Genomic DNA, 27,459 nt, shown 5'->3' with positions numbered 1-27,459 from the left:
ATAAACATATGATTAGAAAGATATAAATTGGAAATAGCCAGAGAAAAAGAAGGATGCAAAGATGCTAATTATGAAAGTAGTAACTTTATTGTTACATTCAAAACCACCACAAAATCTTGTGACTTAGGACAACAGTGACTTATTAATTCTAATGAATCTGTGGATTTGCCTGGCTCAGGTAGTGTATCATCTTCTCTTACCTGGAATCACTCATATGGCTGAAATAATTAATCAGCTCAGCTGTGGCTAGAGAATCTAAGATGGTCTCACTTAGGTTTCTAGGTCCTTGCTGCTCTCTGTTCTGCTAGGCCTTTCTCTCCATAATATCTCTGACCTTTCCATTATTTAGCCTGGACTTCCAGTCATGGTAATAGAAATTTACCAAAGAGTGAAGGCAGAAACTGTGAAGTCCTTTTAGACATCGGGCTTCAGAACTCACACATCATGACTTCTGCACCATTCTGTTGACCAAAGTCACAAGTCCAACCGAGATGCAAACCTTGGAGAAATAGATAGGAGGACCTATAAAGTATATGTGGTCATATTTAATCTTTCACAATAGCATATGAATTTTTGTTGAGTATAAAATTTGTTTCTGAGCTGGCTAAAAGTGAAAGTGTTAGGTGCTCAGTCTTGTCTGACTCTGTGACCACATGAACAGTAGCCCACCAGGCTCCTCTGTCCATGGAATTTCCCAGGCAGGAATACTGGAGTGGAGGGCCATTTCCTACTCCAAGGGATCTTCCCAATCCAGGGATCCAACCATGGTCTTCTGAATTACATTGGAATGTTTAAATGTAATGATTAGCATTACATTTTTTGTATTGTTACCATCTGAGCTACCAGGGAAGCCCTGAAATGGTTAAAAATTAGGGGAAAATGAGACATTAAGGTACCAGCTATCAGAATGGAGAACTAAAACCAGAAGAGTTCATTTTTCTCCCAATTTTATTGAGATATAATTGGCATACAGCACTGTATAAATTTAAAGTGTACAGCATAATAATATGACTTATATACTTATCATGAAATTATTACCACAATAAGTTTAGTGAATAGATACATTAAAGAAATAGAAAAAAAATTGGAAATCTTATGATTTACAGCTTTCATATATAATGTATAGCAGTGTTTGTTATAGTTATGTTGTACATTTTATCCCTAGTATTTATTTTATGCCTGGAAACTTGTATCTTTTGACCACTTTCATCCAGTTCCCCTTCTAACCACCTCCTGCCTCTGTTAACCACAAATCTGATCTCTTCTTCTTTAAAATTGACCTACAACTCTATGATAGTTACTGATACACACAGAAAATTCAAGTTTAAAAATCTCTTTAATTTTTAAAAATACATGCAAATTATGAAGAATTCCAAAAATGCAAAAAATGTAAATGGGAGTAAGAAATAAAATGCACTTCAAAATTCTGATTACCCAGAAATAACCATTATTAAGATTAATTATAAAAAATCCTGAAATCTTTCTATGCCTGTGTTATAGATAGAAGAATGGATGGATGAATACTTAATTGAGTAAAAGATATAGCTATATGAATTTTTTTTTCATTTATTTTTATTAGTTGGAGGCTAATCTCAATATTGTAGTGGTTTTTGTCATACATTGACATGAATCAGCTATGGATTTACATGTATAGCTATATGAATTTACAATAGTTCTCTAAAGCTAATACAAAATAGCATTTTATTTGATTTAAACAGAGGCAAAAGAAAGTGTATAGAAAAGGCATATTCCTAGAGATATTATTTGCTAAACAGATCTCTAAAGTTAAAAAATAAACAGGAAAATCATTAATAGCTTACAGTCATAGTTTTAACTTTTAAACCTTAGACAAAGTTGAAAGGTAAGGATGTCGGCACTGTTATATTTCCTTTTAACTACCTTCTACATGCCTTCAAATTTCTGTTTATTATATGATTATCAAAAAGAAGAAGAAGAAGAAAACCTTCTTGAACAACAGTCTTCAACATGAGCTTATTTCATAAACCATTGCTATGACAAACCTAGAGACTATATCAAATCTGGACAGACTTGCACAAAGAAAATAGAGGAAGTGAGGAACCAGAGACTACATACCATCTTTGTTGGAATTGCCTTTTTTTCTCTGTGAGATTTTATTAAATGTCCAGTAATAGAGTTTTTGTACCTAAATAAGGGTTTAACTTACTATTATGTGAGGATATCTTTAGGTTTCATATCATCCATGGGGTTTTCCAGGCAAGGATACTGGAGTGGGTTGCCATTTCCTTCTCTACTGGACCATGTTTTGTCAGAACTCTTCATTATTACCCATCTGTCTTGGGTGGCCCTGCATGGCATGGCCCACAGCTTCATTGAGTTACGCAAGCCCATTTGCTACAACAAAGCTGTGATCCAAGAAGGGATATGAAACACCAAAGGCTTTGACTGTGTGGATCACTGTGGAAAATTCTTAAAGAGAGAGTACCAGACAACCCTACCTGTCTCCTGAGAAACCTGCATGTGGGTCAAAAAGAAACAGTTAGAACCAGACATGAAAAAATGGACTGGTTCAAAATTGGGAAAGGAGTGCAACAAAGATTTATAATGTCACCTTGCTGTTTAACTTACATGCAGAGTATATCATGTGAAATGCCAGGCTTAATGAATCACAAGGTGGAATCAAGATTGCTGGGAGAAATATCAACAAACTCAAATATGCAGATAATATCACTCTAATGGCCGAATGTGAAGAGAAACTAAAGAGTCTCTTGATGAGGGTGAAAGAGGAGAGCAAACAAGCTGGCTTGAAGCTCAACATTCAAAAAACTAAGATCATGGCATCTGGTCCCATCACTTCATGGCAAACAGAAGAGGAAAAAGTGGAAGCAGTGACAGATGCTCCAAAATCACTGTGTACAGTGGACAGTGACTACAGCCGTGAAATTAAAAGATGCTTGCTCCTTGGAAGAAAAGATATGACAGACCTAGAGAGTGTATTATAAAGCAGAGACATCACTTTTTCGACAAAGCTGTATAGACAAAGCTGTGGTTTTTCCAGTGATCATGTATGGAGTGAGTTGGTCCATAATGAAGGTTGACTGCCAAAGAATTGATGCTTTTGAACTGTGGTGCTGGAGAAGACTCTTGAGAGTCCTGTGGACTACAAGGAGATCAAACCAGACAGTCCTTAAGGAAATCAACCCTGAATATTCTTTGGAAGGACTGATGCTGAAGCCAACACTGCAATACTTTGGCCGTCTGATGCAAAGAGCTGGCCATTGGAAATGACCCTGATGTTGGGAAAGATTGGAAAGTGAAAGTGAAAGTTGCTCAGTCGTGTCCGACTCTTTGCGACCCATGGACTATGGAATTCTCCAGGCCAGAATACTGGAGTGGGTATCCTTTCCCTTCTCCAGGAAATCTTCCCACCCCAGGGATTGAACCCAGGTCTCCTGCATCGCAGGCATATTCTTTACCAGTGAGTCACTAGGGAAGCCCATGTTAGGAAAGATTGGAGGCAAAAGGAAAACAGGGTGGCAGAGGATGAGATGGTTAGATGGTATTACTGACTCAGTGGACATGAATTTGAGCAAATTGCAGGAGAGAGTGGAGAACAGAGGAGCCTGCATGCTATGGTTCATGGAGTCACAAAAAGTTGGACAGCAGTTAGTGACTGAACAATAGATTACTCAGATTCAGATTAGTTCCCTGATTTAGTGTGCGTTTGTTCCTGGAACATTCAAACTGGTCACAGAGATTTCACGGCTCGTTTCATTTGTTTCTCTCAGCAGCTGCTTTTAAGATGAAAAAAATCATTTCTTTCAATATACATCTCTCTTGATTTGAAGTTACTAGTGAGAATTTTTATTATTTTGATCGCCATTATGACTTTTGGGAACACGAACAGAATTGGGAGTCTCAGCCTGTCTCAAACACATTTTATTTCTATCATTAACCACAACTTTTGAGATTTATGACATAAAGCTATATGTTTTTTCCCATATAATCATTGCTGGTGGAAGTTTTTTCCTCTAGTTTTTACTCTTTCTGTTCATTTTTGTTAAATATGGAGAGGCAGAAATTCTTTGATGCAACTCAATTCTACTATGGTAACCTGTAAGTTTAAGGCAGTAAGTTTTTAAAGAAACACCTTTTCCGTAATAGAAAATAATCATTAAAAATAGAAAATGCCTTCAGCTTCAATTTTGCAGCAGCTGCAGAGAAATTTTTCATAATGATGGTTAATGTAGAAATCCTCAATGACTTCTGCCTGGTAGTAGCCAAATATTAAAGTATATTTCAAAATGAAAGGTATCTTTTAGGTGCAGAGAAAAATGTGACGAGATAAATCACTTTCAGGTGATCTAACATGATAGAAGAAAAGATTCATGATCTTCTGTGTAGTACATGGTTAGAAAGCATGGTTTAGTCCAGTTTAATGTGCAAGTAGCATTTTTGAGGAGTTTTTCTAAAAATGCAAATCTTAAATAAATAAATAAAAATAAAAATGCAAATCTTGAATCAGGAGGTTTTGGATGGGACCTGAGATTCTATGTTTCTAGCAAGCTCTCAGTGAAACAGGTGATACTTTTAGTAGCAAAATTCTTCACAACTGCAGACTCAGAGCAACTCTAAATAAAACCCTTTAGGCCAGGGATTATAGCTTATTCATCTTGCAAACCTGTTATCTAATGAAGTGCCTGAATAAAAGTATGCCCTGAAATATTATTTTGTCAAATAAATGAATTGATATGTTAAATAAATAAATCACTACTAGATGCCTGGAATATTTGTATTCTCTGTTAATGATTGACAAGGAACCCTTCTGTCTTGGAGACCAGTTGCATGAATGATAAGATTGCTAGTTTCTCTTAAAAAGTCCAAAGTCCTAATAAAATGTTTGCTTAGTTGAAACTGTTGTACATCACACAGCTACTTTGGGCAACAAAATATTACTTTTCAAATACTTGAACATATTCTTAACTGGTTCTCAGTTTTGGTTGTACACTGGAATGATGGGTATTTTTGCTTTTCTAATTCTCAAATAAACACTTTGATTTATGAAAGTACCACATAATCACCTTTATTTCAATAACCATTGATAATTTGTGTGTGAGCTTTCTTCAGAACAAAATTATAACTATATCAGGGGTGTGAGTGAGAATAGGAAAAAAATCATTTAAAAATCTTGAATTGTCCTTCTGAATAATTATCCTGCATTTTGTGTTACCAATGAATTTGAGAACTGAGAACATTGTATTTTACATATAAGTACCAGCCTTACTTATTTACTTATATACACACATGTATATGTATATCAGCCTGTTAAGGCTTCCCTGGTGGCTCAGACAGTAAAGAATCTGCCTGCAGTGCAGGAAACTCGGCTTTGATCCCTGAGTCAGGAAGATTCCCTGGAGAAGAGAATGGCTACCCACTCCAGTTTTTGTGCCTGGAGAATTCCATGGACAGAGAAGCCTGGAGGCTACAGTCCATGGGGTCACAGAGTCGGACACGACTGAGCGACTAGCACTTTACCAGCCTATTACTGGTGTTTCACATCTGATTATCAACACATAAATGATATAATTGTATTATTAAATTTTGGACCTGGATTGTATAAAGGAAATGAAACAGTAAAATACCAAAGCAAGTATTTAATTACAATTTAAATGAGCAGTTCATAGTTAAAATGTAGGACGGATGAATAGAACTAGCAATAGAAAGAGAGATCCTCTATAGCAGAGATCCTTGTCCTATTCTTTACAAAATTAACTGGGTAACTTTGAGTAAATTATTTAACTACATTGCCCTTCAGTTGTCTTACCTGTAAATTGAAGAGGCAAGTCTACCAAGGTCTCTACCAACTGCAAAACTTTGTGGTGTGTAACTCTAATCTGAACTAAGTGTCATAGTGTTGGTGTGGGGGAAAAAATAACTTTAAGCAATCATTTATTCCTACACCTTTCCTTTAGGGCAACTATGTAAAATAAATTCTGAAAAATGTAAAACTTTCCTAAACAACTTGAAACTAGCCAAAAGAAAAAAAAAATTGAGTCAATCACAGGCAGAATATAGAGGAACATGTCTTGATGGTCCAACAGATCTAAGTTTAAATTCTAAATATTTCCCTTTCTAGTTTGTGAGCCCATGAGCAAGTACATTTCTTGATCTCTCTGAGTCCATTAATGAAAAAAAAAAAAAAAAGAATGAGTCTGTTTCCTTAAATGTAAAATTGAAGTATGAATATTTACCTGACAGGATTGCTATACTTATTAAATAGTGAGATCATTTAATTAACACACAGTGCTCAATTTTTTAAAACCGAATATATTTTGAATGGCTGAAAATATCTTTAGACATCCTATTTAAAGACATAATGAGCCTTAATTATAAAATATTTATGCTGTTTACTGTGTTTCATTTACTTTCAAGAATTCGATGATTGCATATTCATTTTCTATGATCAGTAAAATAAATACCCCAAACTGCAGTGTCTTTTGATTAATAGTGGGACTGTTCCATGAATTGTGCTTCAGATTTTTCTCATGAGTGTTGAATCTGTTTCCTCACTGAATACAAAGTATTCCAGTATGTGGATGTTTTGAGTAGGCAAGCAAATCCTTCTACATGTGACAATATTATTCTTTTCTTTCAGGAAACCCTGATAGATTGGTGTGATGAAAAGGAACTTAATTTGATATTAACAACTGGAGGAACAGGGTTTGCACCACGAGATGTCACTCCAGAGGTGAGATAGTATATACTTTTCTGATATTCAAGAAGTGGACTATTCATGTTCTTTTTAATCCTTTTAATTATTTTTGTATGGCTTTTGTAATTTTGCTAGACAGAAACAACACCTGTGGTTCTAAGAATGTGAACATTTTGCAGTGGTTGAATATTTACATTTTTTAAAAAAAGTTTCTTGACTTCTTTTCTTTTGACTTAAACTAGATATTATCTAAAATGAGGAAGATTGAACTGGTCCAGAAGGTAATCTTGCATTTGTGGTATGTGGTCTGGGGTATCAGCTGAATTTCAGGCATATATTGCTAAAGGAAGTGATAGCAGAACTCTGACTTAGCATGGCATATGATCTGATGTGCTGTGTTAATGTAATTCAAAATATATCTGATTCCTTTTTTCTTTAGATGCCCTTGTTTTGGTCTCAAGTAGAATGACTGTAATAGCATTTTTATACCAATTTTATAGTATTTGATGAGAAAGTTATATATTCCATAACTTTAAATGTGAATTTAAATGCAGAATTTAATAAGTCAAGAAGCAAAATTAGTATCTAGGCTATGTCTTAAGAATCACCTTCAACCTTGCATGGGAAAAAAAAAGTTAGGGAAAGAATGAAGAATAGACAGCGCTCAGTGATAGAAGGGGAAAAGGCTTTGTTTGTTTTTAAAGCAGCCATAAACTTCAGCTGTAACTTTAGAGTCGTGTGCAGACTTATATTCATACTTAGACATTGTTTTACTCACTTTCCAAAAAGTGTTTCTTGGCTGAATTTCAACTTACTGTTAGCTGTTTTGTTTTCTTTTTTTTTTTTAATTTTCAAGTCAGTATCCCATTGTGTCTACTGTCTTATTCACAGCAAGATATTTTTGCTCTGTACCTATTAAATGATTATTGTCCCACTTACTCTAATATAGGAGTTTTCAAACTTTAACCTGTACCCCCACCAAAGGTAAAACGTTGCTGCATCTTGCCCACAGTGTTTCTGATTCAGTAAATCTGCAGCGGGTCCCAAGACTTTGTGTTTCTGGTACGGCCCCAGGTAATGCACATGTTGCTGACCGATAACCATGCTTCCAGACTTTGGGTACCACTGCTCTAGTATGTGAAAATGTAAATTGTTTTAACAGATTTTAAAACAATTTCTGTTTTTCTATGTAAAAATCACAGAAATTTTGGAAATAGGCTTATAAATATAATGGTTTTGTTTTTAAAGCAATCAGAATAGAGTTGTATTGGAAGATTGTTAGCTTCCAGTACTTAAAAAAGAAGGTGGGAGGGGGTTTCAGGATGGGGGCACATGTACACCCATGACTGATTCATGTCAATGTGTGGCAAAAATCACTACAATATTATAAAGTAATTAGCCTCCAGCTAAAATAAATAAATTATTTTCTTAAAAAAAAGAAAGAAAGAAAAAAAAAGAAGTCATTCTTACATAGCTCTTGAGTCCTTAGGGGAAATGATCCTTTGGCCAATTTTTTCATTTCTTTTTAACTGTGAGGCTAACTTAAAAAGATAAAATTCGAGGTAAGCCATCTCCTCGAGAGGTATGTTTATGTTTTGTTTGTGAGAAAATCACCTACGTATGTGAAGACCTTAATTTTTGAAGTTTGAGTGTTGTGTTAAGTGTTTTAAGTAAATGACTTTGTTTTTATATATCCCTATTGTTTATGTAATGGCTTGATGTTTTCATAATATTATTTTTACATCATAAAAGTAAAAAAAAATTACCATAGAATTCATTCATAACCAGTTAACAATATTATTTTTAATTGTGAGAAAATAATTTGCATCACAAAGTATTTTGTATTCCCTAGAGTTTCAAGTTTATTCCAGAACACTAGGTTGCAAATTCACACTTTTAAATTCTGGCTCTGCTACTTATGACGCGGTGAGCATAGACTTGTCATTAAACCATTCTGTGCCTCAGTTTCCAGTAAAGTGAGGGAAATGAAAGTGCCTATCTACCAGGGTAGCTGTGAGGATTCAATGAGAACTATTTTTGCTAAGAATACGAAAAAATATTTTTATCTTTAGTTAATAAAAGGTAATTTTTTATTAGTTATTACATAACTACCAAAGTGGACAAATTTGTGGTATTTTTTTATATATATCAAATGGACAAAAACAGTCAAATACTGAAGTATTATCCAGGCAGTCTTTGTGATCTTGTTAAATTTTTAAATATTTTGATGTAGTAAGCTTCACATTTTATCTTTTCTATCTCCATATAAACCAGAGGTCTTGAAATTCTATCATTCTGGCATCGATTTAGCCCCCAATGTTTTGTTTTGTTTTTTTTTTTTTGCTGTTGACAAAAGTCTGTGTCTTTCCATTACCTTGTATATGGCATTATATCAGAAATTGAGAGGTCCTTTATTATTCATTGAAGTTTTTCAGAAAACCCTAGAGATGCTCTTATATTTGTATATGCCTATAGTAGTTGCTGGCTAAAATTTGTATTAGGGTTGTTTTTAATGAGTTTAAAATACATGTAGTTATGTCTTCCCTAATATCTGTTTTTGAAAGCAAGTGACTTACCTGATTGTAAATATCTTGATCTTTAATGGATTTACTTTATTTCATATTTTTATACACACACACACAGAAATATACACACACACACACATATACACATACCCAAAGAGTATGGTTATGTACAGCAAAAGTCCGTAGCACTGTTAAGCCTTTGAAAAATAAGTGTAAAAGCCATCTGACCACTCAAAAATAATTCTACTAATTTCTTCTAATCTTTAAATAGTTGCAGTTCTTATAATATCTAAGACATAGCACTGGAATGTCAGCTAGTAATCCTGAAATATAATTTTGTGCCTATAACAATATAGTTACTTGTCTTTATCTTATTTGTCTTAGGTAATTGTGCCTAAAAAGGTTAATATATTGATAAACCATATGTGCCTATATACAACTGTTTGCAAATCTTTTTAAATAGAATCAGAAGTTATTGACGGAAAACACAAATATTAGTGATGAGGGTAAAATAATATAAAATTTCTTCCTTGTCAGTAATGGTCAGTAATTAGTTTGATCTACAGACAAAAAGTACAAATTGTTTGTGGGTAGTTTAAAAAAAAGGAAAGGTGAAAAATACTAAATTGAATGATTAAAATAAAGCAATCTAAAGTTATTGTCACTGGATATGAACGTTAGAGAAAATGAAAAGTTTAATAGACTTATCCAGATCTATTAACAGAAAAATGGAATAGCAACTTCAGTAAAGTGTATCTTATTTATATATTTTATAGGAATAAGGCAATCAGAATTGACTTTTCTAAATTATGAATTTGTTTCTGCTTTTTGGCACCATATCTTAGAATGTGGTTCATCTGATGGTCACATGCCTGCTGGTCCCCTCCCTTCCTCTAAACATGAGATATTATCAAAGCTTACATATAGTAGCATAATAAACCCTACTGTACAACTTTTTAGAGTTTTATTTGATGTAAAACGCTTATTTTTTAGTAATAGATTGTGTTTTCTGTGAACTGATAAAGGTTGGATAATCTGTTGACATTGGTGAAATGCCAGTAATAGAATTTTATAGTTATATAGAACATAAGAACTCACTGGTATACAAAGTATTATATCTTCATGTTCCACTATCACTTAAAAGTTTATATATCCAATATAGGCATTATTACATGAAGAATCTTTCATTATTCTTAAAAAGTAAAAGTATAATTAAGGATGTATAAGTGAGGTAAAGTGAAGGTCTTTTAGAATTAAAGTCTAGAAGACAAAAAAGATTAAGCAACATTTATTTTAAAAAGAACATCTATATGATTACAAAGAAATGTTTGATATTATGTTTTGGTAAATTAGAAAATATTACACTATTTAATATTTGTTAGGTAAAATTAAGTTTTAGCACTTTCATAGTGCTAAGCTACACCAGAATAAAGGGTTGTATAGTAATATATTATTATGATTATGAATTAAAGAGTTAAATAAAATCCTAGCATGCATCTTAAATCTCATTTATTTATTCATTTATCAGATTTTTTATTTTTAATCCTTAATATGTGTCTGATGCCATGCTGGGTGCTGGAGTTAAAAAATGAGTAAGACATGATCCCTATTCTCAACTCAGTCTATCCATGGGTCAGCAAACTATGGCCTGTAGGCCAAATTCAGCCTGTTGTATTTTTTTTGTATGACTTGTGAACTAAGAGCATAATTTGATTTCTTTCAGTCATTCAGTGACTGAAAGAAATCAAAAGGAAAATGATATTTTGTGACATATGAGAGCCATTTGAAATTTGGATTTCAGTGTCCATAAATGAAATTTTATTAGAACATAGCCATACTCCTTCATTGACCTATTGCCTATGGCTACAATAGCAGAATAGAATAGTTGAATGAAAATCAGTTAGGCCTGCAAAGCCTAAAATATTTGCTGTCTGATCCTTTGCAGAAAAAGTTTCCCACCTCTGGTCTGTTGGATGAAAAACAGTCATCTTTATTCATGTTTTTAGCAGACTTTGAAAATTTATTTTTACCATTTGTTCTTTAGTAATTTGAAATGATGTTGAGTTTTATTTCTTAAATGTTTAATCTTGGAAGGAGCAAGGAAAGCACACTTTTCTTCCACAGTAAAGTGTACTGCCCCATTGTCTCAGTAGACAATATAGAATAATAAAAATCAAAGATCCCTCATATAAATAATATATAAAATTTTGAAGTTTCAAAATTGATCAAATTATTGGATTTGTTAAACATTGTTTCACTCTTAATTTTTCTTAGTAGTACCTCCTAAAAAGTGTCCTGATCAAATTTGTCATTATGAAGTAATCAGACAAAAGGAAGAATTACAAAATGTCAGGGAATTATAAATTTGATGTAAAAGATATTCATTTAAAGGGGTTTTTGTGGTTCATTTTGGAAGTGAAGAGGCATCTGACAAAATGACTGACAGTGATAAAATAATCAGGTACAAAGGATGAATTTCTAGGAAAAGATTATGAACTTCACAACACATATTTTGTTTATAGCTTAAAATGTTTATGTTTATTTAGAACAGATTGCTATCTAAGCCTTTCTACAAATATTTATATATTTTATAACTTTAGGTATGAGTATACTATGACAGCTATCATTGTATGTGGTCATTAATCATTTCTTACGTTGTAATGCTTAAAAAATAAGAATACTGTGTAAATAAAAGGAAAGAGACATAATTGACCTGAGTTACTGAGTTAATTATTCTTAATTTGCTACTTGTGAAAATTTACATTTAAAAGTACCTCCTTATAGTTAATACTGAAATTTTAAAGATCAGAAGAACTCTTTTACATTATAGCAGAAGCATAGCAAAACATCATGTCCAATAATTTCTGTTTTTGAAAGAAAATTTGATCACTATTGCAGGTCATTTAAATTATATAGTTGCTTTCAAGTGCATATCAATATTCTCTAGAAGAGATTATTTCCCTAAAATATCATATACTGATACTGTAAAACTGTATGAATATTTATTTTGTAATTCTAAAATTGTTATGACTAAGTAAAGTACCTATCATACATGGTAAAACTAAGAGTAACCATATTGTAATAAAATTTTGAGATTAAAATTTTTCTGTATAAATAGGATAACTAAACAATATGAAATTGGTAAGAAAGCAGAATACTAGAAACTTATATGGAAAACTTAAAAACCAGATTCAATAAAATATACTGTCCCTTTATGGTCAAATAAGGTTATATTTTATGGTTTTTGAAGGATCTCTTTTTCTTATTTTTTGAAATAGTTCTGGACATGGGAATTATATTTTCATGTCTTACCTTTGTCTAAATATGTTGGGATGTAATGTACTTTTCTCATATGATATATAATACTAACACTGTAGAGTCAGACAGACATGAATTTGAATCTTACTTCTACCACTAACTAATTATGAAATTAAAGCAAATTAAACTGTTCAAACTTCAGTTTACTCATCCACTCAGTTAGCTAATACATACCTCTCCAGGTTGTTTCTTCTAATAATTGAGATAATAAAAATAGTCAATGATAATAATTAGTAAATATATATAGCACTTACTATGTGTCAGGACCTATTTTAAACTCATTTAATTTTAATTCATTTAGTCTTCAAAACAACCATATGAGGCAGGTACTAACTAATGTTATATCTATTTTAAATATGGAGAAACTGGGACAAATCAATCAATTGACTTGCCCAGGGTTATCCAAACTAGTAAGTGACAATAATGCATGTAAAAGGATCTCGTGTAAAGCCTGGCATCTTTATAGATCCTCATTAAATGTCCTTTTTTTCCTTTACCTTTTTCTTCCACATTTAATTAATAATATTACCTATTGCCTCTAATTTAATATGATAATCCCAAGTATTTCTGCTGCTAATCATTGTACTCTGATACCTGTTGTTAGCTATTAACATACCTGATGGATATGTCTAAAAATTAAGAATGTTAGTCAACATTTTCCGACTACTAGTTTAGGGCATGGGCAAATGAATGAGAATAAGAATGTCTATAGTTTATATTATATGTGGATTATGAGTGACTGCATTAAGTACCTCTCCTGATATCCTGTCTGAATCTATTTATTTTGTTCCTCTGTGAGTTTAAAATTTTTGGAATATGGCTTGAATTGGCCCAAATATGTAGCATTCAGGATAGTTGTTAGTAATAGTCCTTTTTATCTGGAGTCTATATTTATTGTGCATTATCAAATTTTGAGTAGCATATGTCTTGGAGCTTGGGCACATTTATGACCTACCAGTTTGCTAAAAAAAACATTTAGAGTCTTTGTTCAATTTAACAAGTATCTACCAAGCATCTTGGGCTTTATTGAATAAACGCTAAAATACTTGTATTCCTAAAATAGTCACCTGACAAATCAAAGTGATATAAACTTAGTACCAGAAATGTTCAGCCAATTTAGACCAAAAAAATTCTTTGAAGGGAAAGATTAAGAGAGAAGTGAGCAATCAGTGAAATTTTTGTACAAGTAGAATTTAAGCTAAAATTGAAGGAGAGAAATATAACTTAGATTCAGAGAGAAGACATTACCAATGGGAGTAAGAAAGAAAGGGAAATTTATGATCAAGCTATGAGAAAGATAAAATTAAGAAAATCTTCCTGGCTAGAGCAGAGGATTCACTTTACAAAGAAGGATAGATAAACTGGAACTATGTTATTTTAATCTCTTAGAACAGCTAAATTCGTACTATCTCTGGAGATGAAAAACAGCAACAGAGATTCCTTAGAAGCCAAAATTCATAGGACAACTATCAACAAATACATGCCATAAAATCATGTCATTGAGGCTTTCTAAAAGTAGATCCTTTTGAAAACTGGCACTTACTCAAATGTACATTCCCCAATAAGACTAACATCAGTATTTTTGAAGATTGTTTCTATGCCCTGGTTTTTGTTTTGTTTTTTGAAGTCCTGATGTAAGCTACAAACCTAGTACCATTATTTGTGTGTAAAATTTAAACTTCTGTGAAGCACCAAGTTCCAGTTTTGTCGTTTAGAAACCTTTTTAGTCAATACTTACAATCCAGGGTTTCCCAGGTGGTGCCAGTGGTAAAGAACCCTCCTGCCAATGCAGGAGACCTAAGACACTCAGGTTGAATCCCAGGGTCCAGAAGATCCCCTGGAGAAGGAAGTGGTAACCCACTCTAGTATTCTTGCCTGGAAAATCCATGGACAGAGGAGCTTGGCAAGCTACGGTCCAGCAGGCCACGAAGAGTTGGATACGACTGAACAACTTAGCACATAGCATGTATCTGATAATTAAGACATCGAGAAATTTTTTTTATCACAGATTTTTGCCAGTGCTGTGCCTTATCCTTGAGTTGGCCTAATGTTTTATATAAAAGTACTATATAATAATAGAGAAATCACAGTATCTCAAAGTTTGAGGAGGATTCAAAAGCCATTGTGTTAAAAGTCGTAACATGACCCTTTTATCATTCCCAGCCCTTGTGTGAACACCTCAATTGCATATTCTTTCATGTGAGAGTCCCTTGTTTGTGTAATTGTAATTACTTGAAAGTCCAAATATGCCCTCTTACCCAAGACGTTTACCCTCTGTTTTATTTATATATTAAAAGGAAAAGCTCCTTAGTATAATTATCCCAGTTTAAAAGTAACTGGTATGTATAACATTAGACAATTTAGATGATTAGAGCAATAGGTGACGTTGCATTTAAAAATCATGTTGTTAGTCCCCTATTCCACATAGCAACACTGCAGAGTGAAGTGAACATTGCTTTTTGAGATGAGGATTTAGGAATTTCAAGCATAAGGCAAAAAGAAACATTTCATATATGAAGAACCCATAAATGAAATCCTGTCTTCATTTTTCCCATAAGTACATTTCTTAATTGCATGCTTACTCTGCATCAGAATGTGTTCTCAGCTTTTAGGGGGTCCTGATGGGGGAAAGAGATTAATCATATCAGTAAGCATACGAGTACAAATATACTTTTTATGGTAAATTCTATGTCTAATTAAAGCTTTCACTAGAAAAGTAGCGTTGCTCATATAACTGTTTGTGAGGCAGCATAACATAGTGGTTAATAGCTCAGACTACTTGAATTTGAATCCTGGATTCACCTCTTACTAGCGTGTAACCTTTCACAACTTGCTTTACTCAGTTTTCTTATGTGTAAAATGGAGAAAGTAAGAGTACCTACCTCATAGGGTAGTTATATTATGTGGGTTAATGTAAGTAAAACACCAAAAGCAACGTTTGTTTACTACACAGGTATTTCCTATTATTATCAATAATCTAAATCAAAAGAACTTTAGCTTACAAAGTTAGAAGATAATGTTTGAGTAAGTATTGAAAGAATTTCTCTCTGGGGAAAAAATCGAGCAAGATAGGGCCTAAGGTATACATAGAATAGTTGTGGGAAAGGAAAAAGCAGCGGAGATGACATGCTAAATGTTTATTTTTACCTTGAATTCATCAGATAAAACCTTGAAATCAGTGTTCCAACTCGCCATTTTACAATTTACTCCCATAAAATGAACAGAGGCCAGCATACCAGGATAGTTCTATAAAATATATGCTAAGACATTGACAAGAAAACATCATTAAATATTTAGCAAATATTAATATAAAATACTAAAAGTGTGTTTATCTAGAGAAATAGTTTCAGGAATGAGGATTTCAGAAATTTCCTTTCTTATTGTCTGAAATCAAGAATGTGAATTCATCTTCCTTTATTAAATCTTCATCCATGAAACAGACTTAATGTCGCTTTTCAGACAAAATGTAATATGATGACTTGTATCTGTCAAGTCTTCTGAGCTTCTTAGAATTATATCACTGAATTAGAGCAGAAAATGGAGAAGGCCATGGCAGCCCACTCCGGTACTCTTGTCTGGAAAATCCCATGGACGGAGGAGCCTGGTAGGCTGCAGTCCATGGGGTCTCTACGAGTCGGGCACGACTAAGCGACTTCACTTTGACTTTTCACTTTCACTCATTGGAGATGGAAATGGCAACCCACTCCAATGTTCTTCCCTGGAGAATCCCAGGGACGGTGGAGCCTGGTGGACTGCCGTCTATGGGGCTGCACAAAGTCGGACATGACTGAAGCGACTTAGCACCAGCAGCAGCAGGAGAGCAGAATATCTGTGACTTCGTGTTATTGCCATGCCTAAAAGGAAACTGGCAGGGAGGAAGAAAATGGACTCAAATAACTAAATAAATTTTTGCAATTATTCTGGTAATTTTACGAGTATTATTTCCTCATACTGGAACTTGGGAAGACCATGGCTGCTATTAAAGACTGGCAGGCGAATATCCAACAGAGGGAGTAACCATTTCAGAAAATCTTAATAACAGGCACACAACTGAGAATTTACAGGAAGAATCCAAGTTCCTTTAAAAGGTGCTGAGAAGATAGAAGCAGTAAAGTTGTTGGAAGTATGACATTTGAGAATGAATTGTTACCAGTTTCTCAGAGAGAGAGAAACAGACATCAAATATCAAAGGCAACAATGCAGAGGAAGCAATTGATTGTGCTGGAAGGACCAATTAATAAGAGGCAATATATTATAATGTTCTGTGAAGATAGCATTATAGTGATGAATGTCATTAGGGTAATTTAAGTGTTTGTCCCCCACCTCTTCAACTCCTTCCTGTAAGTTTGATTGCAGCATATGATATGTTACTCTTGCATGTAATAATCCTCAGGGTAAAACTTTATAAGAGGAGAAGAAAGGTCAGTTTTGATTAGAAGGTGATTTTCAGTAGTTTAAAAAAAATTTTTAATGCTTTTAAATGCTTTTCTACAAATTTGAAGCAATGACAAAATAACTTAGTTTTGAATATTGTATAAAAATGGGACTTCCCTGGTGGTCCAGTGGTTAAGACTCCCCACTTCCAATGCAGGGGGCACGGGTTAGATCCTTGTTCAGGGAACTAAGACCCCACATGCTGTGCAGCATGGCCAAAAGAAAAATGCGATCTTATCATAATGTTTCCCACACTCTCAAAGATTCAACACTGTAATTTATAGGAGACCTAAATTATAAAAGAGGACACTTTAGTATAACCCTGTTGATGAGATTCAAAGAGATTCACATTATACTAATTTCCCACTGTTGTTAAACGTGATATTTAGAGGTTTGGCTAATTATGTGATATGCATACTTTGATATGAGTTCTATTTGTGGGTCCCATTTATTTCCCTTTCTCATATATTTCCTTTTTAAAGTGTTTTTCAAGGCTTACGTATACTGTATCCTGTCCCTTAAGATGGGACTGCTCTGTGGGGTGATGAATGAATATCACCATCAGTATTAAATATTAATAATTAGAGGAATGAGAGATCTGTTTTTATATAATACTGAAAGCCAATCCTAATATAAATGCACCTTCCCTCATGGGTGTATCTTGTGAAATAGTAGCAGCAATAGTAAAAATAATGCTCTAGTTTAACATTGTTCAAACTTCAGTTGTTAGGTTGCCTTCTGAATATAAGATACCTTAGAAGAGGGATCGGCAAACTTATTCCTTAGAGGAAGTAAATATTTTGAGTTAATAAATATTTTAGGCTTTGTGGGCTTTGTAGTCTCTGTCATAACAACTTAACTATGCCAGCCTATCACAGAAGCTGCTATATGATGATATCAATAAATGGGCCCTGCCGTGCCCCTAATAAAACTTTATTTATGGATGCTAAAATTGGCTTTCTCTTAATTTTCACATGTCATGAAGTATTACTCTTCTTTTGAGTTTTTTTTAAATCATCTAAACATTTGAAGATTACCGTTAGATTGCAGGGCATGCGAAAAAACAAGTGGCAGCAAGATTTGTCCCATTGGCTATGGTTAGCCAACCTCTATTTTAGAACATTCCTACCTACTGTGTACACACATCTCTGTATTATTCAAAAGCTCATAAGTATGTAAGAGTGTTCAGAGAATGTAAGCCAGAACATTTCAGAAGAATTTTCTGAGAGTTTAATAAGAAAAAGGAGTTGCCCTATAGAAATTAACACTTGTTAGATTCAAATATGTTGAGTGCCTACCATGTAGATACCAGGTCTTTAACTTGGGCAGTTAGAAGAATGGACTTGCCATTTACTGAAATGGAGAAGACTGTGGGAAGAGTATGTTTGAGGAGGAAGATCAGGAGATTTACTTTGGTCATAGAAATTTCTAACTGCCTCTAGATATCCAAATGGCGATGTTAAGCTGGCAGTTAGATATGTGCATCTGGAGTTGAGAGAAGTCTGGGCTAGAGATACTATTTTTTTTAGAGTCATCAACATCTTAATGGAATTAAAATTCATGACAACTGATGAGATCATTAAGGTATTTAGTAATACTACTATTTATTTTATTACTACCCCTGCTTCCTTTCTCATCCACTTTCAAAGAGGTAGGTAGTTTCTAGAAACCTGGCCCCTCTGCTCACTCACAAAGGGTGGAAGGGATCCCACTGAACAGGAACTTGGCCTATACAGGAAGGACTGGTAGTTGGCCATCTTGAAATTTTGCCATGGTGTAAAGATAAGAGTGAATTTTCCCAAGTACCTCCTTGCTGGAAACTGTTTGCACTGGAGGTAAGTGTGAAAGGGGAGGTTGTGGGGATTGAGGGGGTGAGGGCTTCCTAAACCTTTCCCAAACCTCAGGAGTGGCTTGATTCTGAGGAAGGGAGAAGGTTCAGACTGGTTCTTATTTCCCCGAACCAGTTTGTACAGCCCTAAATTTGACCTGCTTTCCTCAAACTGGGAGTCAGAAATCCCTTTTCTCTTCTGTTTTTCTGCTGCAGAAATTCCCAACATTCCCATTTTGTGGGCTCCAGAAAGGGGTAAGCGAAGACTTCAATCCCAGCCAACCATTTCCAGATTAATAATTTTTAGTGTTTTGATTTATTTTATCATCATAAAAAATGCTTGGACCCATTTATCCCATTTGTTTAATTTCCTTGTGAATTGTTATGTATCTATGTTCTAGGGTCATTTCGTATCCCTGGGCAATAGAGTTCAGATCCATCTGCTCTCTCCTTTTATGTGCTATTTCTCTTGTGGATTCTCATGTGCAGCTTATTGATGACTATTTCCTAGATGGAAGACACTCCATTCAGGAGACTGCTTCACTCTTAATCTCATCTTTTCCTGAATGGTGTTTTGTTCCCCTGCTGACAGCTTTCACTACCCTACCCAACTGCTTCTGATGATCTGTCATCGCTTCTCTGCTGTTCTGTCTTCCTGTTTGACTGCCTTTGATTTTTTGTCTCTACTTTTTGCCCCCATTACTTATCTGCTGAATGATTTGCGTTCTTCACTCACTGGTGCTTTGTCCATCAGCAAATGGCCTGGTACTACATATTCATCTGCTATTTTAGCATTTTTAGACTGCCCAGCATTGTTTATCTGCTCTCCTACCATTCTCCTCTACCGTGGCCTTCCAAGTGCTGTGCTGTCTGTCTGCCTGATCTTGCCCTACCCAGTCTATGCCTGTAATATTACAAGTAGGTTCGGATTGTTTAACACTTCTGTTACCTATCTCCACTTGCCTTGTGCCACTAAGTTGGGCTGCTGACTGGATATGCTTGATTACTGTTCTTCTCTACCTATTTGCTGCACATGGCTGCCCAGTTAGTTGACTTGAGACATTGCATCGCCTATGTACTCAGCCTTGCAGCTTGCTGTTTGCAACTTGCTGTTTGGTCCATATTGCCTCCTTTATACTTCTGTGCTACATCACTGGTGTTGCTCATCTGTTGTTTTGTAATCCTAATCAGATTTTATTTCCAAAAGAAGTGTTGCCTACTTATTGTCCAAACATATTTTAGCAATGGAAAATCTTTTACTATATAAGTCCAGTCCAATTTACTCCTAAACTGACTTAAATTCACTACCACCATCCTTTCTGCTTTTTTATACAACTCCACATTCTTCCTTCTATTTAGGAATAGATTTTTCTTTCTAAATCATTTATCATCTTTGTTTCAGTTGCCTTTTCATCTCACATACTATGTGCTTTTTGTTCCTTGTATGTGGGATCTATCAGTAATTTTCCATATACTAAATTTGTTTTCTAATTTGTTTTCCCTGATTTTTTCAGGGCTTCATGAGGATAAATTGCTCCTATTACTTTTATCCTTTCTAGTTAAGACCAGAATGATTTTTTGAAACTTTAAAGTACCGTCTCTAAAGATAATACATTTGATTGTCTTACAGTTCTTTGTAGGTGAGACTAAAGTAACTCTCCACTCTGCTCCATTTTTCCTGAGAATGTCGTTTCTCCATGATTTACATGCTATCACTTAAAGATCCTTCTGATGTATTTATCTTTTCCTCTTAAATTTTAGATTATCTTTTCTTGTGTGTAGGTAAACTTTTAAATTGATATTAGTATTTGGCATCTAGAAAAAATTGAAATAAAAATTATTTGCATGTAAAGCTTATTGTCTTATTCCTTTATATTTAAATGAATGACAAGATCAGACAAGAAGTAGAAAAGAATTGTGAAATTTTCAGTTTCAAGAATCTAAGGAGATTTAAATTGGGGAGTGTTTACATGCATGCATGTGTGTGTATGTAGACTTGAAGTGTTCTATGTGCGTATGTATCCACATCATTGTGCATGAAGTGTGGAAAATGCTGAGTATCCATATTAAATTTTACTTTTCAAAAAATGAGAGGGAAAAGGAATAGGGGGAAACTAAAAAGAGAGTGATAAACAGGGAATAGAGAAAAAGGTATGGATAGTTGGTTCTTCTTCTCCTTTTTGTTTTCTTTTAGTAATAGAGGTAAGATTAATGTGAATCAAAGGACTGCTTTAGGAGTATCAAGAAAATTATTTCAGTAGATCTTTTTATTGTATAAAATACACAAAATGTAAATTTCACTATTTTAATCATTTTTAAGGTTATAATTCAGTGGCATTAAATACTTTCACTATTCTGTATAGCCATCACCACTATAGATTTCTAGAACTTTTTCAAAATCCCAAATAGAAACTCTGTACATTAAACAGTAATTCCCCATTCCTCCTTTCCACAACCCCTGGTAACCTCTATTTTACTTTCTGTCTCTGAATTTGCCCATTTCAGGTACCTCATGTAAGTGGAATCATACAATTTTTGTCCTTCTCTATCTGACTTATTTCACTTAGCATATTTTCAGGTTCATTCATGTTGTAGCATATATCACACATTCATTCATTTTAAAATAATATTCCATTGTGTATATATACATTAGCTTATCTCTTCATCTGCCAAGGGACACTTGAGCTGTTTTCATCTTTTGACTATTAATACCACTATGAACATTGTTGTGCAAGTACCTTTTTTCTTTTTTTTGTCTTTTCACCTTTTGGGTATTTACTTAGAAGTGAATTCAGTAGCATTTAATACTTTTGTCTAAGGAGAAATTAAATTAGTAGCAAAGACATCAAGGAAACTACATCATTTACATGATACAACATTAGCATGAAAACAAGTCCAAGATACTTCATTATGAGTAGAAGAAATTATAAACTTTTAGAAAGGCCACAGAAGACCAAGTGAGATTTAGAAGACCCTCTGTTGTAAGAATAAAAGGGAGAAAAAATTGAAATAACCCAGATGTTGGAGGTTTGAGGAAAGCAAAAGTGATTCTGGAGAAAGTTGAACTTAAAAAATATTTGAAATGAAATAATGCAGACTTTAAAAGAAGAGAAGAGATAAGTGTTTGAAAGGCAAGGTTTAAAGTTAATGGAACTGAGATGAGGCAGCCAGGTTATATGTATAGGAACCAGTAATGGGAACAGGAATTCAGTTCCATTCAGCTGCTCAGTCATGTCCAATTCTTTGTGACCCCATGGAGTGCAGCATACCAGGCTTGCCTGTCCATCACCAACTCCCAGAGCTTGCTCAAACTCATGTCCATCAAGTTGGTGATGCCATCCAACCATCTCATCCTCTGTTGTACTCTTTTCCTCCTGCCTTCAATCTTTCCCAGCATCAGGGTCTTTTCAAATGAGTCAGTTCTTCGCATCAGGCGGCCAAAATATTGGTGCTTCAGCTTCAGCATCAGTCCTTCCAATGAATATTCAGGACTGATTTCCTTTAGGATAGACTGGTTGAATCTCCTTGCAGTCCAAGGGAATCTAAAGAGTCTTCTCCAACACCACAGTTCAGAAGCATCAATTAATTCTTCAGCACTCAGTTTCTTTATGGTCAACCCTAACATCCATATGACTACTGGAAAAACCATAGCTTCAACTAGACAGACCTTTGTTGGCAAAGTAATGTCTCTGCTTTTTAATCTGCTGTTTAGGTTTGTCATAGCTTTTCTTCCATGGAGAAAACAGGCAAACGTCTTTTAATTTCATTTCAATTTAGTGGTCTTCAATTTGAATGCCTAACTTTCTACCTAAATTGAACTCTGCATCATAGTGTCTTAGACCTTAAAGGAGTTGCAAAGATTGGAATGGATTGTTCTTTGTCATCAAGGGGTTTAAAACTAGAGTAGTTAAAAATGCACTAATGATGGGTTTAAGAAAAAATACTTTCAGTCCTTTAAATGGTAATGTTTTCCCTTGTTAACTCAATAAATTTTTGGTGATTTTAGCCAAGGTTCCTCATCTAAATTATCAAACACAGAAAATGATTTGAGTGACTGTTGTCTCAGTTCTCTCAAGGGTCGTGTGTAAACTGGTACTATTTTATTTGAATAAGAGAGAAATTAATTCAGTACATCTAACAGTTCTCTCAGAATCTATTGAAAAAGGCTTAACTCTGTGCTATACAGCCGATTAGGTGTCTGTAACACAAAATGCCTTGCTCTCAAGGAACTTAGTTTCCAAAAGAGGGGAAAAGGCATTTGGCAAAACATGCATTTCTAATATCATCCACAAGTTTTTGTTATTTTCTTCTAATTACTCAGGGAAAATGTTCGTAGTCAGAGTGATTGCATATGAGGGAATCCTTTTGCCTCTTACAAGCATTATTGACTCAGGATTAAGAATGTCTCTATTTAATATCTTGTCATAGCTAAAGGATTCTGGTAATTGTTTAAATGCCAATAAGAATCTCTTTAATTTTAAAACTGTAGGGCATTCAGTAACAGATTAGTGATTTGGTAGCTGTTAATACACATGGTTACCTAAAACCAAATTTATTGGTTTTATAGTGAAAAATAGAGAATAGCTAGATAAATAGATAATTAGTGTTCAAGAGGTTGTTCTTGAATTAATTGCAAGAACAATGAGGGATTACCTCTGTAGATACAACTGTATACTAACGCAGAAAATGTTTGTTAATTTATTCTGTCAACTAAAGCTCACTTGAATTCTGGGTGTCAGGAATTTCAGTTGATATTCATGGTTTTCTTTATGGATTTGATTAAGTAGTCATTTGAACTTGGAATTTATTTGTCCTCCCTAACTTGATATGTGCCTTCAAACTTGAAAGCAATTATTTTCTTTCCTATTGGTCAGTACTTCAGTAATTCCTTTAAAGTAATCTCTTTAAAGTGCTACACTTAAGATAAGTTTTAGTAACCTGTTTTTTCTCCCAACCCCTGATGTCCTACTAAAGTTATTTATTTTGACAATACAGCTATGGGAAGATCAAAGTTCACATGTCAGGAGAAAAGCAGTAAAATAGAAATAACATCCAGATTTAACTTTTTTTTTTAACAATGATGAACAATTTTAAAAGATTCTGCTTTACTTGTATTCATTCTGAAAAATATATTTAGTGAAAAAAATAGGTATTTTAAAGTATAAGATCTGGAATAAAGGAAAATATGACTAAATCATTTTATTAAGCTTGTTTTATTAGTAATAAATATAGTTTTTTCTTTTGTGACATCTGAAATTCTGTTTTTATTTTGAGAAAAGCTTCAATTGGAGATAAAGTTGTTTAATATATTTCTTTGGTAAAGGTTAACCTAAAAAGGCAATATTTCTGTCATACCTTTATTGGACTTCAAGTTCTTTTTATATTTAATAAGATCTAAATGTCTTTGCAATCAGGAGACTCTTTGTAGGCAACTACTCCTAACAAACAAGTTGTCATATAATTTTTCTTTTTCATATTTTTCCTTTCTCTCTTAAAGAACAGTAGATCATATTCAGTACCTTGCAAAGGAAGATGTAGCTTCCTTATGCGGGCATTCTGTGGAGGAAGTTTCACTCCTTCAGTTTTGAATACCAGCAATGACAATAGCAGGCGCTAATAACCAGTCTCTGAAACCCTTTCTCTCTTTTTCTCCCCTTGTCTCCTACATCAAGTATTTCTTGTCTTGCTGACAAGAACTAACACAATACATGTGTAGCACAGAAGATCTAGTGAGATGAGAGAGAACATTGAGCGAAGTCAGTTGCCTCAGATACAGAAACTGTTTGTTGCAAAGCTTCTTCATGTACGTTTAATAGTATGTAATTCCATAAATATCAAAATCAATACCTGAAAAGTTCACTAGTTAGATACATGGATATTTATAAAATACAAACCACTGAAGACTTTTGTATTTATCTCTGAATGCTTTTAGATTTCTTGTAATGTTTAGTATTATTGAAGAAATAGAAATTATTTTCCATCAGCAGCATAAAAACATTTTAGATGTTCAGGAATCAATTTTTCTTTGGTTTATTCATTACTATATTAGAGTAATAGATGTTTTCTTACTATGCATTCAGAGGTAATAATCTCATTATAGAGATCTTGAACAAATGTTCTAAAAGAAAATATCTCTTACAAATTAAATTCTTTTCTCATTCCCCAACTGGATGCCCTCTGGTCAAAATTAAGATCAATCTTAAAAGAAGAGTAGAATGTAAAAGCCTTTTTAGATGTCCTGTTTCTCATGATGATTAGTATCTTAAAAGAAAACTTAAGACCATCTGTAGAAAGCTCTTATTTTATTTACTGGAAACTCTGTCTTCAGATTTCATAGTTCCTGGTTTGTGTTAGAATGTTTAGGACCACAGCATTTTGCATATTACAGCTGTTTAATAAGAGCATAAAACGGTGACTTTTTACTTAAGTTGTTGTTTAGTTGCTAAGTCTTGTCTGACTCTTAGTGACCCCGTGGACTGTAGCCCACCAGGCTCTTCTGTCCATGAGACTTCCCAGGCAAGAATACTGGAATGGATTGCCATTTCCTTCTCCAGGGAATCTTCCCAACCCCAGGATCACACCTGTGTCTCCTGCATTGCAGGCAGATCCAGGCCGAGCCACCAAGGAAGCTTAATATAAAGATGAGATTTAAATGAAAAAATATATGGTTATTTAAGATTCAGTTCAGTTCAGTCCAGTCGCTCAGTCGTGTCTGACTCTTTGCGACCCCATGAATCGCAGCACGCCAGGCCTCCCTGTCCATCACCAACTCCCGGAGTCTTCTACCCAAACCCACGCCCATCGAGTCGGTGATGCCATCCAGCCATCTCATCCTCTGTCGTCCCCTTCTCCTGCCCCCAATCCCTCCCAGCTTAGGAAAAGGCAAATGTTTTTATGACTTAAATGCTTTTTATTAATAGCTGTAATTTTTTTCTGAATATAGATTTCTAAATATATTTTGATTTGGTACTTTGAAATACTTTCCCACTGTGGAAAAACTTGGCCCAGTAAAAGAACATACCCTCTGAGGCATGTCCTGTCAAAGGACATATAAACTCCCCAAGCACAAGTAAGGCAGCAGAACCATTCATTAATAGGTGGAGTGAAAAGATGACTGCTAGAACTGTCAAATACAAAATATAAGACAGAGAAGACTTAGGTGACCATTCTTATTTGCTGCTCATATTAGGGGAATTTGTTTAGGACAAATACTAAACCAGAAAGGATGCAGACACAGCAGAAGTATATCAGACTGTCACTGGAAATCCAGGGTTAACTAGTGGATGATGAAATATCTGAAGAACAAAGACATATTTGCAAAGATAAAAATATAACAAAAGACCATCATTTATGAATGAACAAATGGGGAGAAAATGGGACTCTAAGAAATAAGAAAATAAAAGTTAAAATTTTTACATCTGAGGACAGATATAACAGCAGATTGGAGCAGTAGAAGAACAAATTACCATACTGAAATATGTACCTGAGGAAATTATCTCATATCAAAACTATCACATAGAGAGATGTTGTAATGGAAAAAATAGAGAAATAGGGCATGGAGAGTGAAATGAAAGGTCCAAAATATATTATATCAAAACCCCCCAAAGGGAGAGAATGGAGGAAAGACCATGATTTAAAGAGACGATGTCTGTAAATTCACAGAACTGATTAAAAAAACGCTAATCTACAGATCCTGAAGATATAATGTATCTCAAGAAGAATAAATGAAATAAATCAATGCCTAACCACATAAAAGTAAAACTTTAGAAACAAAACAGACAATCTTAAAACTAGCCAGAGAGAAAGGACAGATCACTTACATAGGAATGACAGCAGGCTTTTAAACAGCATTGGAATAAAGCAGATAATAGAATATATCTTAAAAGTATTAATGAGTTATATTGGAAATTATTTTATACAGGTTTTCATTTTGTGACCTACATGTGTGAAGTATCTATTTTGAGGTTCACTTGTTCTTAATAAACTTGTTCTAAAATTTGGATAGAGAATAGTTAGACACTTAATAAAGCGCATATGTGGGCTAAAATGAACATCAAAGTAGCACTGAAAGAGGCAGTGTTGTATTGGCCAACCCAATAAATGAGCAGCTTCAGGAGTGTCTATGTGTATATTTTTGTGTATGTTGTCTACATGTCGGTAGAAATGGTTATATCTGCTGCTCATTCTTGACTAGGTGATGGGATTTGCTTAGTGCAGTCTCAGCTGGTAAAGAATCTGCCTGCAATGTGGGAGACCTGGGTTCGATCCCTGAGTTGGAAGATCCCCTGGAGAAGGAAAAGATTACTCACTCCAGTATTCTGGCTTGGAGAGTTCCATGGACTGTAAAGGCCCTGGGGTTGCAAAGAGTCAGACACGACTCAGCGACTTTCACTTCACTTCACTTCAGTAGATAGAACTAACTTCTTCCTTCCTATTCCAGTGGCTGCCCTAATAAAGTCAACTATTCAGTTGCCTATAACCCTAACCTTAAGAACTCAACTCCAGTCCTGAGACATGTACTTGTGTGTATACACCCATATACATTATCCTCAGTTTTATGAAGTGTGTTTGTTTAAGGATAGACTCTATTTTGACTTCTAAATCTCAGACTTGAAGGAAATATAGGCGGTTTTGGATAGTTAACTACGTTATTCTAAGTACCA

General features: G+C 34.3%; 1 protein-coding gene across 3 annotated transcripts in view; it reads left to right on the top strand.

The window, feature by feature from the left end:
- GPHN (gephyrin) overlaps positions 1-27,459 on the top strand; it is a 531,607-nt gene that overhangs the window by 219,563 nt on the left and 284,585 nt on the right. For 2 of the 3 annotated variants that reach the window (XM_061156854.1, XM_061156855.1), the window contains exon 4: positions 6,635-6,727. In XM_061156854.1, the coding sequence (XP_061012837.1) occupies positions 6,635-6,727 (93 nt within the window). Of the gene's footprint in view, positions 1-6,634; positions 6,728-19,012; positions 19,052-27,459 lie in introns of all 3 variants that reach the window. The other variant, XM_061156856.1, reaches the window with a different exon arrangement.

The sequence above is a fragment of the Dama dama genome, chromosome 12, assembly GCF_033118175.1.
Source record: "Dama dama isolate Ldn47 chromosome 12, ASM3311817v1, whole genome shotgun sequence".
In the NCBI taxonomy this organism is placed as follows: Eukaryota; Metazoa; Chordata; class Mammalia; order Artiodactyla; family Cervidae; genus Dama; species Dama dama.
Note: the sequence above shows the minus strand (reverse complement) of the source record. Positions and strands in the feature narration are given on the sequence as shown.